Source organism: Miscanthus floridulus, chromosome 4, assembly GCF_019320115.1.
Source record: "Miscanthus floridulus cultivar M001 chromosome 4, ASM1932011v1, whole genome shotgun sequence".
NCBI lineage: Eukaryota > Viridiplantae > Streptophyta > Magnoliopsida > Poales > Poaceae > Miscanthus > Miscanthus floridulus.
Window position 1 is genome coordinate 7,166,455 of NC_089583.1, and position 18,773 is coordinate 7,185,227.

An 18,773-nucleotide genomic window follows, 5' to 3' on the forward strand; every position below is an offset into this window, starting at 1 on the left:
AGCTGTCACTAAAGTTTAGTGGGCAATGCTTATACTATAAACCTTTTTTTATATGAATCTTAGCGAGGTAGATGGTGGCTTTCACGCTGCGTCCACATGGCCCGTATGATCAGCAGATGACAAGGGTCCCTACCCAGGCAGTTTAAAGCTAGCGCGGCCTCAATTAAAGGTTAGCTGCCATGTACATGTACATAAAAACTGGGTGAAGAGCCTTCCCTACGTTGCAGGTTATATAGCCTTGTTTGTTGCTTATCTCACTAATTTCTCTCTCTGTACAGGGACATTGGTTTCGTTCTACTAGTTCACGTCTTTGCTCCAAATGGGCGACATAACCCTGGTAGCCATGTCATGCTTTTCAGATCGGCACGGCTTGAAAAACGACCCATAGTGCCATCTCAACCATCCAAAACAGCAGTGTGGAGCAGTAAGCAGAGTGAGCGGCACAAATCCCAAGGCAAGCTTTCAACGGTGAAGATAGAGCACGTTCAGCGTCGTGTACATGCTGCAATATATATTTTTGGAACCAAAAGCATTTACGGAGTCCGGAGAAACAGTCGTCAACGAACTCGCACTGACCAGCGACCACCGACGAACGAACTCGGCAGCAGCTAGCCAGGTACGTACTAGACTAGAGGTAGGTTAGGTAGCCGCCTCCAGCTAGAGAGGGTGGAGGGCACGGGGCACCGGGCACCTCCCCTCCCTTTCCCGTCCCTGTCCTTTGTCTGCTCCCGCGTGTCCCCGTCCCGATTCCACTCTCACTGCGGGCCCGTCCGGCTGCTCCGCTCGGCTTTCCTCTCCACTCTGCTAGCGCTGGGCCTGGATCTGTCTCCAAACTGCACCGCTGCGCCCGCAACGAGCCGAGTAGAGTAGCGGCGGGGCGGGGCGGGGCGCTGCCGCCTTCTACCTGGCCCGGCCGGCCGCCGTGCAGGTCGTCGGAGTCGGAGTGTCGCCCGGCGCCGATGCTGCCAGCGAGCCGCGGCAGCAGGCCGCCGCAGAGGCCCGCCTCCAGATCCTGCTCCGCCTCCTTATCAGGTCAGGTCCTGCGCTGTGCTTCCCTTCGATCTCTTGTTGCAACGCAATTGTGCTCTGCCGTCGCCTTCCTCTTGCCGCCGCCGTGCCGTATCTTTCTGCAATTCAATCGAAAAAGGGGGCAAAAAAACTCAACTTATCTCTGTCCCTGCAGAAATCATGGACCTGTCGTCGGACACGAAGCGCAAGCCGCGGTGCGTGAGCAAGGTGGTCATGCTCGCGCTCCTCGCCGCCATGTGCGTCGTCATGCTCACCCAGCCACCCTGCCACAGGCGGCAGCCTCCCACACCCACCCTGGTAATAACCAACCTTCTCTTCATCTGTTTCTACCTGCTGCCTACCATCTCCTCTACTCTACTCCGAAGTCCTACCAGTGTAGTTGGATCCTACCAGTGTAGTTGGATCCACAACTGCATATGTTCTGTTCATAAGAGCATTCACCGATCCGGAACATGAAAAGCCAAACACTGCAGAGTACAACTGTTGGATTCCACCATTTTTTTTTTTTTGGTAATTCAATTTCGAGTTCAAGTGTCTGGCACTACAAGTCCCTCGATCACCCTTGTGAATGCGCGCAGTTCTCCATCCATGAGCCTGGGATCACGCACGTGCTAGTCACCGGTGGCGCCGGCTACATCGGCTCGCACGCAGCTCTTCGCCTGCTCAAAGACTCCTTCAGAGTCACCATAGTGGTAAGCATACATACTTCCTCACTCATCACTTGCCGTCTCCATTGTCTGAGTTTTCCATTTCTTGCTCAAATTTAGCATCCTTCCTATCTGAGTTACAAGGATGCTTACAGTTACAGACTTGTGTTGTCTCCAGGACAATCTTTCCAGAGGAAATATTGGGGCCATCAAGGCTCTCCAGAACTTGTTTCCAGAGCCTGGGCGCTTGCAGTTCATACAGGCAGATTTAGGAGATCCAGAAGCTGTATCCTGATTTATTCATTTTTTTTTATTTTACTCTCTGTGCAAATAATCGAATGCCTCCGCAGCAGGCTCATATATTCTGTTTAAAACGTATCAAATCAAATATGAATGACGAGAAAAAAAAAAGATTACTCTTGTGATTTCGTTTCCTTAATAGCATATCTTCAGGTTAATAGAATATTTGCAGAGAATGCATTTGAGGCTGTTATGCACTTTGCTGCTGTGGCCTATGTTGGTGAGAGCACACTTGAACCTTTGAGGTACTGGGATTTCACTTCTCATCAGTCTCAGACTATCATCGAATTTCCCTACCTGGCCATAATAATACTTGGATAACACTTTGAACAGATACTATCATAACATCACCGCAAACACTCTATTGGTGCTGGAAGCCATGGCTACACACAATGTGAAGACTCTCATCTACTCTAGCACGTGTGCGACCTATGGAGAGCCTGAGAAGATGCCCATCACTGAAGAAACTCCCCAGGTCAGCAGTTCGCTTCTGAAATCTTTAGTTTCTTTCTAAAACAAGTTGGATGCTGTTTTAGTTGGCATTAACAAAGGTGAGGGTGAAAAATTACAGTTTTGCCTTTTCAAGTTCTGAGCTAAACTATGTTGTGCAGTTTCCGATCAACCCATATGGTAAGGCCAAGAAAATGGCAGAGGATATCATCTTAGACTTCTCAAAGTCGAAGAAATCAGACATGGCTGTGATGATTCTAAGGTTGGATCATTCACCAATCACCAATAAATCAACAGTACCCTCTTTTGAAACCATCATTTAATCGCTGAGTTACTAATGTAATGAGTAACCTTGCACTGCTAGATACTTCAATGTCATTGGTTCTGACCCAGAAGGCAGACTGGGTGAAGCTCCTAGACCTGAATTGCGTGAGCATGGCCGTATATCGGGGGCATGCTTTGATGCAGCACTGGGGATAATTCCAGGTTTAAAGGTACGCTGATTTACCATTTCAGACAGCAGTTGGTCTTCTGCTGCCATATCCTTTAATGGTTCTTCTGCCATACGAGTGCTGACATATGATGATGTTCCTTAGTTTATAAGTTTACAAATGGTACTTGCTACTACAGGTTAAAGGTACTGACTATGAAACACCTGACGGCACTTGTGTAAGAGATTACATTGATATCACCGACCTTGTTGATGCCCACGTGAAAGCGCTCAACAAGGCGCAAAGAGGCAGAGTTGGTATATACAATGTTGGCACTGGGAAAGGTCATATATCCTCACAACACCAATACTCTCTTCTTATCTTATATATGAAAACCAAAGAAACAAAATAATACAACGCTATCCTATCAGTTAGCTAATACAGTTCAATTCCATTTGATTGTCCAGGTCGGTCAGTGAAGGAGTTCGTCGATGCCTGCAAGAAGGCAACCGGAGTCGACATCAAGGTTGACTACTTCCCTCGCAGAGCAGGTGACTACGCCGAGGTTTACAGCGACCCTGCCAAGATCAACAGGGAACTGAACTGGACGGCTCAGCGCACCGATCTCCATGAGAGCCTCAGGGTGGCGTGGACATGGCAGACGGCTCACCGGAGTGGGTACGAGCCGCCACAGGCCATGATTTTGTGAAGAGGTTGGCTGCGTCTAAGCAAGCAATCTGGATGGATGAAACTTAGGTGAACATAGTATTACTAGAGACCTCTCCTCGAGGGCTCTTAGTCACTCACTCACAGGCGTCAGTTCATATATATTATACATATAAAGCTCATGGTCATTCGTTCGATTCTTCAGGATTCATATTTATCGCAGGCTTTAGCTGATCAATGTAAGATCATAATATGGACATATTCGTTATTGTGTTATATATAATAAAAAAAAGTAACAAGATGTTATCCAAATGCTTATTGTACGATGTTGTTGGAGATGGTTCGTTGATAGTTGTACACAGTGCATCACTTGCTAACGTGGTCGTTGATAGTTGTACACAGTGCATCACTTGCTAACGTGGTCAGTGTTGTGAAACGACACCTATACGTGAACGGACGTCTACAGACGGACAGACGTCTTTTCACGAGTGATCTCATCCATCAAGCACGGGATTAGTGGATATGATTAGACAGTTAATTTTAGTTTCAAAGGGCATGTCTTTTGAGAATAGTCGTGTCCTTTCGTGACACCCTTCCACTTGTATAAATATATTTCCGAGATAAATGAAAGCAACCATTCTTTCATATCTTGTTCACTTCTAATACGTTATCAGCACATCTCTCTCAGGAACGAGAAGAAGGAAGTTCCCAGAAGAAGATTCGAAGGTACGTTGTCGCCTCTGCGCTACGTACCTCAGGCGAGTTTGATCGTCGACTTATCTTCCACGGCACCGTCAACATGGGGCTCCCGTTCAACCATCGCATGATTAGCGCCGATCTCCTTGGCACCTCCCGTTATCTTCTCGGTGAACGCCGGGGAAGAGGACAAGGGCTTCGAATACGAGTCGGTGGGCATGGTAGACGTCATCGTCATGCCACCGATGCTCCAGTGGCCCCTGCGCCACCAACGAGATCCATCTGCCCCGATCACGGACCGGGACCATGTCCGCCGTGGCTGCCGCGGTTCTGCGTCGAACATGGCCACGGCCCCTGCCCACCTCCTGCACCTGAAGTCGCCGGCCCCTCTAACCGGGCCGCCCCCGAGCCGATGGAGGTCGAGCCGGCACCACCAGCGCCGACTCCGTTCTTCACCGTGGCGGGTTTGAGGAGGGCACGGAGCCGCTCCCCACCAAGAACGGCGGCACGCCGCTTAGCCCCGACGCGCCTGCCCACGCTCGTGCGTGGTGAAGTTTTGAGCAGCCGCGCCCTCAACGACGGCCCGCCTCCTCCGCCTCTGCCGACTGCGCCGATTCCACGCCGCGTCCACGTCGGCGAAGCCGCCAACCGCTGCCCCGGCCCACGACGGACCTGGCTCCGCATCCCTCACTGACCATCGGCGTGCGGCCTCCCCAACAGCCACGTCGGGTCAAGCAAGAACGGCGGCGTGGGGCACCTCTCCTCCGACGAGGTTGAGGGCAGCGCCCCTAGCCAGCCTGAGCATCTCGAGAGAGGAGGGAGCGTTGTCCGGCTGCTTGAATCCGTCGGTAACAGCGCGATTCGGCGACTACAACGGCCTCCTCCATGGCGACAGCGGTGGTGTTTCTGCAGGCTGCGATAGCGATAGCGATGGCTTCGAGCGAGAGGCAGTTTCTGCCACTCGTTCTTATCGGATCGTTTTGCTTGGATGGCATGCCGAATGCTCGTACAACATCCTTGCTAAACGGGCCTGACGGCCGGCAAGCCTGCTACTTATCTTTTTTTTATCTGCAAAGAATTCGCATAAGGCTATTTGTCTCTAATAATTCTCCGCAGCAAACTACATAGTTATTCTATGTGTAAGTACTATTTGTTTAGGTCGATGACTTTAACAATTATTGTACTTGTGATGTTTTACTATTGTAAAATGTCTATTTATGGTACTGTTTAAAGTATTTGTCCCATTGTATGGCAAATCCTATAAACAAGTTTCCTTACTATTACAACCATGATCTTGCAATTCATTTATTTAATATGAATCGATCATTTGATTTAAGCCCATTTAAGCTTTTCAATTTTAAAGCACTGCATGGTTAAATTATGGATGCAACATTTTATGTGTATTTTCTCATCAATTGTATAATGCGCATGTTCTATATTTGTTTGTTGGCCATACACAAGGTAGCATCAAAGTTGCTACTGCGGGATCTACACTAAGTAAACACTTATTGACTATCCTCAACGTGCGTACCCAACATCACAAATTAGAACATATGGTCTACATCTTTTCACAAAAATGACTACCATTAGTTCGCATTCCTATTGGCCATCCACAAGGTAGCACCATAGTTGCTACCGTAGGATTTACACTAGGTCCACAACTTGGTGAGTATCCTCAATGTGAGTACCCAATTCGTTTGCGAATTAACTAAGGTCTACATCAATCTTTGATGACTACCTTAAGACGTGTTCATACAACTTGCATTAATGACTTGGCATCTACTTTTAACACAGATTATGCCCATTTTGAGGTCTACACCTTTATTGTGACTACCTCGATTATGTTATTATGCATATGAGATTTTTACACTAACATTAATACAAGGTGACCGAACCCTGGATAGCTCACAGAGGTGACCGGACGCTGGACCAAACGCTGGACAGCTCACAGAGGTGATCGGACGCTGGACCGGACGCTGAGCAGCAAAGTGACCGGATGCTGGGTGCTAGAGTCCGATCAACATCAGTAAGGTTCCAGAGAGCCATTTTCGTGACTGGACGCATCTGGTCAGTACTGACCGGACGCTGGTTAGAGTCCAGTCAGTAGCAGAAAAGCGGAATTTCATCCCGAACGGCTACTTTCTCAGTGGGGCTTATAAATAGACCCCCAACCGGCCATTTGAGATGTGTGGAGCTAAGAAAACATACCAAGGGTGTTGATACACCATTTTAGTGATCTACACTTGCATAGTGTTTAGTGTTTTATTAGGTGATTAGTGTAGGTGCTTTGCAAAGTGCTTAGGTTGATTAGACCACCACTTATGTGCTTGCTCTAGGTTTAGGCCTAGTGTTTAGTAAGGTTTGCATACCTCTTATCACTCGGTGCTTACGAGCACCATTGTTGTACATTGGAGGAGCTTGTAGTCTTGCGAGATCACACCAACCGAGTTTGTGGTGTGGCCGTCACCGTGTACCGGAGGGAACAAGGCCCGCTGCGTTTCAGCCGGAAGCTTGATAGTGAAGACGGTGGGGAGCATCCGAGGGAGGCTTGCCGGAAGGCACGTCGGAGACCCACTTGCGCATGGGGAAGGCCCGAGGCTATCTACGGAGTTACCCGACCAGGAGCTTAGCCCTTGCGAGGGGCTACAACGAGGACTAGGGAGAAGCTTACGCGCTTCTCGATACCTCAGTAAAAATACCGCAGTCGTAGATGGGAGTTTGCATATCTCTACCTTGCTCTTTAGCTTTCGCATTTGCATTGATTGCTTTACTTCTTTTGCGGTAGAGATAGCAACACACTAGTAAAATCGTAGTTGCATATTTAGATAGTTTATCTTTTACATAGGTTTTGCTAAGGTTAGAAAAAGAGACCATAGTTTAGAGTTAGATTTTTAAGTTGCCTAATTCACCCCCCTCTTAGGCGTCACGGTCCCCTTCAATTGGTATCAGAGCCGGTTGGCTCAATTTGAACCTTTGGCTTAACCGCCTTGAGCCGACGCTATCTAGAGTGGTTGGGATGGATATCTCTAGGCCTCTGCACTTTGACGACACTAACTTCCCCTACTATAGAGCAAGAATGGCTTGCTACCTTGAGGCGGTTGATTTGGGAGTTTGGAGAGTCACTCATGATGGGATGAAACCCATTAAGAATCCCGATAAACCCACAAAGAGTGAAGAAAAGGAAATATATTTTAATGCTAGAGCTAAGAATTGCTTATTTGAATCTTTTAGCATGGATGTGTTTAACCAAGTGTTCACTTTAAATATGGCACATGAAATATGGTTAAAACTCTAAGAGCTCCATGACGGCACATCAAATGTCCGTGAGCAAAAACATTGTCTAGCTAAACAAAATTATGATTCCTTTACAATGAATGATGATGATCTTGTTCGTGATATGTATTCTCGATTGAATCTAATTATCAATGAGCTCCATTCAATAGGACTAACAAAGCTAGATGATGCGGACATCGTGAGGAAGATCATCTCCGTGCTACCACAAAAGAAATATGCAAGTATCATCACCATCATTCACAACATAGAGGACTTGAGCACCATGACCCCGGCCATAGTCATTGGCAAAATAGTGGCATTTGAAATGTCACGCAAGATGGGTCAAGAAGAAGCCTCTTCATCAAGCAAAGGCAAAGCTCTTGCATGTAGCGAGAAAAAGAAGATGAAGGACAAGCAAGTTGAGACAAGCTCAAGCTCAAGCTCCTCAAGTAAGGATGAAGAAGAAGATGAGGATGATGATGATGACGATGAAGATTCAAATGATGATGATCAATCTTCCTCCTCTACCTCCGACCTTGATGAAGAATCAATCAAACTAATCAATTAGGTGGAGAAGATGATCCAAAAGCTAAATGTCAAGGGTGTGCCCATCCAAATTCAAGATCTCATTTTCACCAATCAAAAAAATGAGCAAAGAAAGAGGGATGCTATGGATGCGGCGAGTTAGGGCACTTTGTGTAAGTTTGTCCAAACAAGTCCATACCCAAGACAAAGAAGAAGGCGTGCAAGAACCAAGCCCTCACATCACTAAGGTCATGGGATAATTCTTCAAGTGAAGAAGAACACCATCATAAGAGGTGAGGGCACAAGCACTCATCATCAAGCTCTTCTCATGTGTGCCTTATGGCACAAGGTAACAAAAGCTCATCCTCTAGTGAGAGTGATAGTGATTATGAAATGCCTTCTTATGAGGAAATTGTGCAACAAAATCTTAATTATGCTAAAGTTTGCACTAGTCAACAAAAGAAGCTCAGAAAATTAAAAGAAAAACTAGATAGTTCACAAGAAGCATATAAAACTTTACTTGAACAATATGAGAACTTTGCTAATCTCAATATTGAACTATTTACTAAAATTAAGCAACTTGAGGCTAGTGCAACAACAAATGCATGCACAATCAATGATGAGCAACTTATAAAGAAAAATGAAAAATTAAAAGAAAAGTTAGCTAGCTCATAAGATGCTTATAAAAGTTTGCTTGCTAAAATGGAAACCATGTGCAAACATTGTGATGAGCTAACTAATAAAGTTGCTAATCTTGAAGCCGTTAGTACAACCCCCACCAAGGCTTCTAAAAAGAAAAGCTCTATCTTTAACATATCTAAAAAAGATGCCTCTACTTCTTGTAATGATTTATGTTTAGACTCATCTTTGTACAACCAAGTTTGTGTTGAGAAAGTTGTTGTAGATACATGCACATAAGAGATTGCAAAGGAGAATGAGCAACTCAAGCAAGAAGTAGCTCGCCTCACCAAGGACTTGACTCAAGTGAAAGGCAAGGCGAAGCAAGCCCAACTTCATCAAGATAACACCGTCAAGGGAGTGAAGAAGCTTGATGAAGGACAAACCGTGGTTTGCTACGTATACCACAAGGAAGGGCATAAGTCCTATGAGTGCAAGGTGAAGAATGGGGGAGGAGCAAAAAAGAAAGAGAAGAAGCAAACAAGCAAGCTCTCCAACACCTACACCAACAAGGTGGACAAGAAGGCCTCCACACCATACTTGCTAAAGAAGAAGAAAAATGACAAGGTGGTGGCCATCAAGGTGAACAAGCAAGCCAACAATGAGGTCAAACGCTTTTGGGTGCCAAAGGAAATCATCTCCAACATGAAGAGTACCAAGAAGGTTTGGATCCTGAAAGGGAAGTGAGAAGTCTAATGGACTTCGGGGAATTTGGAGACTTGGTAAAGTATGGATGCATTTCATGGGGTGCATCATGATGAATAAAATCATTGCCAAGTGGGTTAGTGAATACTATGAAAGCAAATTCCCCTTCCTATGTTAGGTAACTAGATTCAATTTACTTCAATTGGTATTAGATTTAAAATTTCCTACAATTGGAATCTTTTAGCATCTAGTTACTCCTCATGCCTAGGTTTGCATTTGCATTCTTATATATTTGGTCATGCATACACTAGGTATTTCATATGGTAGGCTTGCTCGGTTTTATTCTTATTTCTTGGAGCAATCCTACATGGTTTAAAATTGTTTAGGAGCACGACACATAGCTTGTCCTTCAATTGTTCATCTAATATGTGCCAAAGTCTAAATTGTAGATAATTTCTCCCGAATATCGCCTTCGAAAATGACACTCACATTCATGTGATGTCATCTTTCAAGTGGTGTTTTTTATTCTAAAATCAATGTGCATATTTCCTACAAGTATTCCATACTTGTGTGCACAAATTTAGGGGGAGGTTACTCTATAGGTTGGATGCTTTGAGACTAACACCTTTTCAAGCTTATCATGTATGTAGTAGTCTCATTGCAAGGAAAATGGAATCCCCGGAGTTAAGCATCATACTTCAAATATCCACCACCGATTGCAAGTGGTAGAAATCATATCATCATGTTGATTTCATTTTGATATTTATATGCTTTCTCCGTGCATTATATAGATTAAATTCTCGTGTGCAATACTTTGCCAATTATGCATATGCTTTGCCTTCTATCATATGTATGCATATATTTAGGGGGAGCTTAGTCTATATAATGTGAGAGTCAAATTTTGTGATCTATTTCACTCTACACACAAAGGATCACAAAGTTTGACCCTCCCTTATGCTACTAATGTCTTCCTTTTTTGGTGTTTGATTCTAAAGGGGGAGAATTTAGAGAACCAAAAGCAAGCATTAATTTATAGTAATGGTCCGAGAAAGGGAGGTTAGTGGATTATGGATTAGCCTATGTAATGGGGAGAATTTATAGGAAGCAAGGCTTAAATCCATAATAACACATGGGGACATTTGTAAGGGCAAGATGAGTTTTTATGTAGACTTACAAGTAGTATCTTTTAGCATCATATAATCTTGCCCCTTGCATTGCATCCTAGCAAGTAGATAGTTTTTTAAATTTCAAAATTTTATTATTTGCTTGCTTTAGTCGTGTTGTCATCAATCACCAAAAAGGGGAAGATTGTAAGGAAAATAGATCCTTGGCCCATTTACTTTAGATTTTGGTGTTTGATGACCAACACAACTAAATTGGACTAATGAATTTGTAAGTAATTATTTTGTAGTTCAATAGGATGCAAGACGTGACTTGGATGAAGGCGACGTGATGATCCGATGATCAACACCATAAGCAAGACCTTAGAAGCACAAGAGAAGACCCAAGATATCAAGAAAAGTCCAAGCACGAAGATAGAAACCAAGCCGGATGCAAGATCACGAAGAAACGAGCTCACAGAGGTGACCAGACGCTGGACAGCTCACAGAGGTGACTGAACGCTGGACCGGACGCTGGACAGCTCACATAGGTGACCGGATGCTGGACCGGACGCTGAGCAGCAAAGTGACCGGGCACTGGGTGCCAGAGTCCGATCAACATGAGTAAGGTTCTAGGGAGCCATTTTTGTGACTGGACGTGTCCGGTCAGTACTGACCGGATGTTGGTCAGAGTCCAATCTGTAGCAGAAAAGCGGGATTTCGTTCCGAATGGCTACTTTCTCAGTGGGCTTATAAATAGACCTCCAACCGGCCATTTGAGATGTGTGGAGCTGAGAAAACATACCTAGGGTGTTGATACACTATTTTAGTGATCTCCACTTGCATAGTGTTTAGTGTTTTATTAGGTGATTAGCGTAGGTGCTTTGCGAAGTGCTTAGGTTGATTAGACCACCACTTATACGCTTGCTCTAGGTTTAGGCCTAGTGTTTAGTGATGTTTGCATACCTCTTATCACTCGGTGCTTGCGAGCACCATTGTTGTACATCGGAGGAGCTTGTAGGCTTACGAGATCACATCAACCGAGTTTGTGGTGTGGCCGCCACCGTGTACCGGAGGAAACAAGGCCCGTGGCGTTTTAGCCAAAAGCTTGATAGTGAAGATGGCGGGGAGCATCCAGGAGATGCTTGCCGGAAGGCACGTCGAAGACCCACTTGCGTGTGGGGAAGGCCCGAGGCTATCCACGGAGTTACCCGACCGGGAGCTTGGCCCTTGCGAGGGGCTCCAACGAGGATTAGGGGGAAGGTTGTGCGCTTCTCGATACCTCAGTAAAAATACCAAAGTCGTCGACGGGAGTTTGCATATCTCTACCTTGCTCTTTATCTTTCACATTTGCATTGATTGCTTTACTCCTTTTGCGGTAGAGATAGCAACACACTAGCAAAATCGTAGTTGCATATTTAGATAGTTTATCTTTTACATAGGTTTTGCTAAGATTAGAAAAAGAGGCCATAGTTTAGAGTTAGATTTTTAAGTTGCCTAATTCACCCCCCCCCCTCTTAGGCATCATGGTCCCCTTCATCATGCCTTGAAACATTTAATTGATCGGTATTACAAATCCATTGGACATAAATATCCGGCTCAACAATAAAGATATGAACCACGCTTCTATCTTCAACCTAACACCACCAGGAAGGCCAGTTGTTCACAATAGGTTTCATGAAAAAACCAAGTAGCAACCAAACACTTAATTAATAAGTGGGTTTTATGAGCATGGAGAGCACGATCATCGAATTTACTTCGCTTGATCCATTTTGGAGACCAAATTTGTCTTCCATTTACAAAGATACCTTGTATCTATGTCCCATTTTGGTGTTGTAATATAAAATGTTATCATCAATTTTAATTGAATATCACAATAATGTGCCATCACATTTGATATTCCATTAATTAACTTGTATGTAATCTATATATTTGCAAAGAATGTTATTATATTCTTCATGCTATATATAGACTTATACGGGAGTTAATCCAAATGCAAAGAGGAATTTTGCTTAGTGGATAGTTGCATCACAAACTCTATACATAGGGAAGCAAAATATTCCTAAACTCTTACATAGAGACAAGAAAATATTTTGTTAATCGCTTGACACGATGTCATGATAGTAGACTTTGGTCGTCCTACTATCATACTCCTTATTGGTACTTAAACAATAATCATGAATTCATTCTTGTATTCTGATTCATAATGTACCCAATTAAAATTATAGAGATATCCATCAATGTGGTTTTCATATGGAAACCCCAAGATGACAACTAAGAGGAGTATTTTTCTCTTTACAATGGATATAGCAATACTTAAACAAAACATCCTCAATTTGATTTGACTACATATACATAACCTGTATCCAATGTTGTGTATAAATAATTCTCTCTGTTGATGTCAACAAGACTGGGTACATTTGCCTTAGTTATTCAACTATAGAGATAACTTGAGAATTATTGTCAATTCTATTGGTCATAACATCAATATGAGCCACTACATTTCTTGAAGAAATTCAAGAACATACATGTGACTCTATTTACCATTTTATGGACCATAAAAATACTATGTAATGCACATTTACGCATCCATAATATAGTCCCAGGTGTGTCTCTTAGTCATGAGAACCATCACTATACCAAACTCATTGCTCGAAATCTTTAATTTAGAGCAAATTATCCTGGATGCGGGATCAAATCCATTTTATATGGAACAGTTTAGTTTTTGGGTACTATATATCAAGTACCTTATGTCCATACCAATAATAGTTTTATTAAGTCTCTTATTGAGAATCAAATTGCATGACATATTAAAATAGAATTGTAATTTATCATAACTAAGTTGTTTTCATGCGGCCTTACACACCGCATCGTTAATTCAAATTCATCAAGCTGCACGTATACAACTCCCTCCGTTGCAGTATGTACGTGAAACTTTGGCCACAGCCAAACATTTCCCATCTGCGCATCAAGTATGTTTTCACATACCCATATCACCACCCCAACATACCAATAGGCATTAGGGATCCCAAGAGGTAACTCTACAGAGGATTTATAAATTGCTCGTATGTTGATCATATTTGAGGATAATTCCAGACATTAGGGGGAGATTTATACCACATTAAGAATGCCAGGAATCAAAAGAGCAATCCTCACATCCACGTACCAAAAATTCTAAACCTAATCATTTAGAATATTTTATATTTGCATCATATTGCAAAGAATCTGCCAAAAATATTTACTGATAATAAGGGTGTCACAAAATCCTCTTATCCTACTTATAATACGCCCGAAAGAATGGAGGTACCAATTAAAACCATTCAACTCCCACTTCCAAAGAATAGGAGAAGAAGTACGGCCGCTCCTAAGGATAATGCTCCAAGTAAGCATCCAAGGATACCTAGGACAATATCCTCTAAATCAGTAAATTCAAGCCAACCTCAAGTTGATAGACACAAAAAATGGATGAGCATCCAAAACCCGGATCAAAATCCACCTAGATCAATGGTGCACCCAAATTCTAATCCTGGGACATTGGAACGCCCTGACTCCATATGGGAAATGACTCGGAGTCCAAAAGGATTAACATTTTCACATGCTATATTGATTTCAAGAACCGAATCAATCATTTAAAGACTACAAATTGTCGCATGAAAGGTCCTAATGGCTAGAGGGGGGTGAATAGCCTATTAAAAATTTCTACAACAACACTTAACAAATCGGTTAGACAATTATGAGGCGAAGCAAGTATTGCGCTAGCGTACTAAAAAGCAAGCCACCTACCACAATTCTAGTTTATATAGTTTCTATCCACACAATAGCTATGACACTACACTAAGTTAGTGTGCTCTCAAAAGCTAACAAAAGAGCCACACTAACCAAACTAACAAGCTCTCACAACTAGCTACACTAAAGAGCTTGACAACTAGTTTGTGGTAAAGTAAAGAGAGTGAGCAAGAAGGTTATACTGCTGTGTCGAGGAAGGAGCCAATCAATCATAAGAATGAATAACAATGAAGACCAATCACCTCGGAATCAAATGATGACACAATGATTTTTTTACCGAGGTTCACTTGCTTGCCGGCAAGCTACTCCTCGTTGTGGCGATTCACTCACCTGGAGGTTCACGAGCTAATTGGCATCATACGCCAAACCCTCAATAGATTGCCGCACAACCAACACAAGATGAGGATCACACAAGCCACGAGCAATCCACTATAGTACCTTTTGGCTCTCTACCGGGGAAAGGTCAAGAACCCCTCACAATCACCACGATCAGAGCCGGAGACAATCACCACTCTCCGCTCGACGATCATCGCTGCTCCAAGCCATCTACATGGCGGCAACCACCAAGAGTAACAAGCGAATCCCGCAGCGAAACACGAACACCAAGTGCCTCTAGATGCAAACACTCAAGCAATGCACTTGGATTCTCTCCCAATCTCATAAAGACGATGAATCAATGATGGAGATGAGTGGGAGGGCTTTGGCTAAGCTCACAAGGTTGCTATGTCAATACAAATGACTAAGAGAGTGAGCTTGAACCGGCCATGGGGCTTAAATAGAAGCCCCCACGAAATAGAGCCGTTGTACCCCTTCACTTGACATAACACGGGGTGACCGGACGCTCCGGTCATATTGATCGGACGCTGGACCTCAGTGTCCGGTCACGCGATGCGTGCCATGTGTCCCCTCTCTTCAAATGTTGATCACCCGATCTCAACGGTCAAGTGACGATCGGATGCAGTAGCTCAAAGTGACCGGACGCTGAACCCCAGCGTCCGGTCATTTTCAATAAGCATCCAGAGATGACTTTTCATGACCGGACGCGTCCAATCATGCTCGACCGTACTCACCCAGCGTCCGGTCACTTGGCGTTTTCCCTGTGCATGACCATGTCAGTGTGACCGAACGTAGCCAGCCAGCGTCCGGTCATTTCAGCGCCAGCGTCTGGTCGACAACCGACGCTGCACTTCTTCTGCTGCTACTAACCGAACGTGCCGGTCCTTCAGAGACCAGCATCCGTTCACTTACAGTGACCACGTTCACCTAAGTTTAGGGCGCCGGTGGCACCGTCGGACTGTCCACACTCTACAGGCGGACACTCCACCGGTGAAGTTTCTAACCCTTGCTCAAATGTGCCAACCACCAAGTGTATCACCTTGTGCACATGTGTTAGCATATTTTCACAAACATTTTCAAGGGTGTTAGCACTCCACTAGATCCTAAATGTATATACAATGAGTTAGAGTATCTAGTGGCACTTTGATAACCGCATTTCGATACGAGTTTCACCCATCTTAATAGTACGGCTATCGATTATAAATGTGATCACACTCACTAAGTGTCTCGATCACCAAAACAAAATAGCTCCTACCATTTATACCTTTGCCTTGAGCCTTTTGTTTTTCTTTCTTCTTTTCAAGTCCAAGCACTTGATCATCACCATGGCATCACCATCATCATGTCATGATCTTCATTTGCTTCACCACTTGGAATGTGCTACCTATCTCATGATTACTTGATAAACTAGGTTAGCACTTAGGGTTTCATCAATTCACCAAAACCAAACTAGATCTTTCATCGCGGCATATACTCCTCAAAGATTGCTTTTTTACCTTACTGGATCCAGACCAAAAGTCCTAGGCAGAGTGTCTTCACACTCAAATTTGGTCAAACTAAAAGGTGGCAATTAAGGAGATTGCTCTTGTTCAATGATGAGAAGTATTACCACAGTAATATCTTCCCACATAGAGTTTCTTTTCAGAAGCAAGGTGGTGAACAATGAGAGCTTGTAGCATATGGTTTCACGCATAGACCCAGCATAGCATACCCCATGGTATGTGTGAAAATGAAGTTTTCCAAATTCAATAATTGGCATATCAAATGAATTTGATAGATTCAGACGTATAAGTCCCAATAGATTTCATATTCTGAATCCAAATATAAATCGCAACATACATTGTATATAATTAAGCATGATTGCGTATATTGGTTATTTTGGTATCATCATGATACAGAAATAATTATAATTTAAGATACAATTTCCATCATGTGGATTCGAGATGGAGGATTTGGATAAGACCAAATATTGCCTAGGCTTACAACTTGAGCACCATCCTTCAGGGATTTTAGTGCATCAATCAGCCTATATCCAGAAAATATTGAAGAAATTCAATATAGACAAATCATATCATAACAAAACCCCGATGGTTGTTCGTTCTTTAGAAATAGAGAAAGATCCATTTAGACCATGAGATATTGAAGAAAAGATATTGGGACCAAGGTTCCATATCTTAGTGTCATTGGAGCACTTATGTATCTTGCAAATTGCACCAGACCTGATATCGCATTTGCAGTGAACATACTAGTTAGATATAGTGCAAATCCAACTCACCGTCATTAGACGAGAGAGAAACATATCCTCAGATATCTTAGTGGCATAAAGGATCTTGGTTTATTCTTTAAGAGAAATCATGATCCCAATATGACTGGATACATGGATGTTGGTTAATTATCTGGTCCCCATCCCAAACTAGATTTGTATTCTAATATGGAGGTACAACTATTTCATGAAGTCTTCTAAACAGACTCTAACGACGACCTCTACTAATCATTCTAAAATTATTGCTCTATACGAGGCATCACATGAATGTGTATGACTTCGCAAAATGATTAACCATATACAACAGGCATGTGGTATTGGTTCGATTAAATCACCTACAATTATCTAGGAAGATAATTTCTCTTATGTTACATAGATGCAAACAGGTTACATAAAGAGTAACGTCGTTAAGGACATTGCCCCTAAGCTGTTTTATCCCCATAAGTTACAAGAAAGCGGGGAAATAAACATCTTGCAAATCACCGCATGCGATAATCTCGTTGAAGTATTTACTAAGTCCTTACCAACTTCTATGTTTCAAAAATTTCTACATAAGATTGATATGCGATGACTTCAAAATTTGCAAGAATCAGAGGAAGACATCTCCTAGATGCTGACCTGTACCAGTATTATATTATACTCTTTTCTTTCACAAGTTTTACTCATAAGGTTTCTTGTTAAAGTTTTTAATGAGATAATATTAACGTAAGCATGTGTCATATTTTCTATTTTTTCCATCAAGGTTTTTGTGGAAAATATCACAGACACATATTGCCCTCACAACTCATTCATAGTTTTTCCCTGAAAAGGTTTTTCATGTGAGTTATCCAAGAGACAATACCAATAATATGTCGTCATATTTTCTCCTAATTTTGCCACTGGGTTTTTTCAGGAGTTTTAGCGGCATATCACTTTATATTGCTCCTCATATTTTTCCTGAAAGGTTTTTGGGGGAGTTATCTTTATGTCGTATCTCCAATATTTTTTCCCATTAGGATTTTTAATGGGATACCAATGACATAGTGGTTTATTTAAATCACAAATAAATATGTTATTTTCTCCTTATTTTTCAATAAGGTTTAAAGAAGTTTTTATGGCATATCATATATTCCTCAGATTTTTCCCATAGGGTTTTTCGAGGAATTTCAGCTTACAGCTGCATTGATCTCAAGGAAGATTCAATCAAGGGGGGTGTTGTGAAACGACACCTATATACGTGAACGGACGTCTACGGACGAACAGGCGTCTCTTCACGAGTGATCTTATCCATCAAGCACAGGATTAGTGGATAGAATTAGACAGTTAATTTTAGTTTTAAAAGGCATGTTTTTTAGGAACAGTCGTGTCCCTTCGTAACACCACTCCACTTGTATAAATATATTTCCGAGATCAATGAAAGCAACCGTTCTTCCACATCTTGTTCATTTACATTCACTTCCAACAGTCAGGTTATGCAGTGTACTTGTTGGTCTTTACACGCATCTACAGTTAGAGCAGCTAGGTAAATCTCAATAAAAATGTCAGTTAGCAGATGCAGAAATCTTGCTGACACACAAAAAGAACAACCTCCCGTTGCTTTATTCGTCAGATGCTCTGGAAACTGTCGCTTCAAGAACAGGATTTGGAACGATGTGCATGGCTGGCACATGGCAGCAAAGGATTTATTTTACCTAAAAAAGGCACAGTCACACGACACTCGTACCTGCTTCATATATGGATGACAATAACATACGGCCGGCATACACGAATAGACTCGTACCAGCTTCCAAGTGTCAATGACTGTCCTAGTATCATTATTGGCTAGTGCCAAAGGTTTGATGCGATTGCAAGTTAAGGAATTGCTACTGGCGAGAACTAAGCTCATTCATCGCATAAACGTAATGCAGAATCGATCAACAGTCATCGACGAGTTAAATGCCCAGTACCTATAGCACCAACTGGAAACGAC

General features: G+C 43.0%; 1 protein-coding gene across 1 annotated transcript; it reads left to right on the forward strand.

The window, feature by feature from the left end:
- The first annotated feature begins 688 nt into the window (after positions 1–688).
- Positions 689–3,835, forward strand: LOC136549364 (probable UDP-arabinose 4-epimerase 1). The gene is made up of 10 exons (XM_066540611.1): positions 689–1,032; positions 1,184–1,326; positions 1,608–1,721; positions 1,855–1,962; positions 2,130–2,221; positions 2,310–2,451; positions 2,588–2,688; positions 2,791–2,920; positions 3,057–3,201; positions 3,325–3,835. Exons 1-10 carry the CDS (start codon positions 960–962, stop codon positions 3,564–3,566), a joined length of 1,290 nt encoding a protein of 429 aa, XP_066396708.1. The 5' UTR covers positions 689–959; the 3' UTR covers positions 3,567–3,835.
- Positions 3,836–18,773: the final 14,938 nt, after the last annotated feature.

Excerpts from the sequence above, each read along its gene's own strand:
- LOC136549364 (XM_066540611.1), top strand. The coding sequence starts at position 960 with ATGCTGCCAGCGAGCCGCGGCAGCAGGCCGCCGCAGAGGCCCGCCTCC. Across the intron at positions 1,033-1,183 it reads CTGCTCCGCCTCCTTATCAG|AAATCATGGACCTGTCGTCG; the intron begins GTCAGGTCCTGC and ends CTGTCCCTGCAG. Across the intron at positions 2,689-2,790 it reads ATGGCTGTGATGATTCTAAG|ATACTTCAATGTCATTGGTT; the intron begins GTTGGATCATTC and ends TTGCACTGCTAG.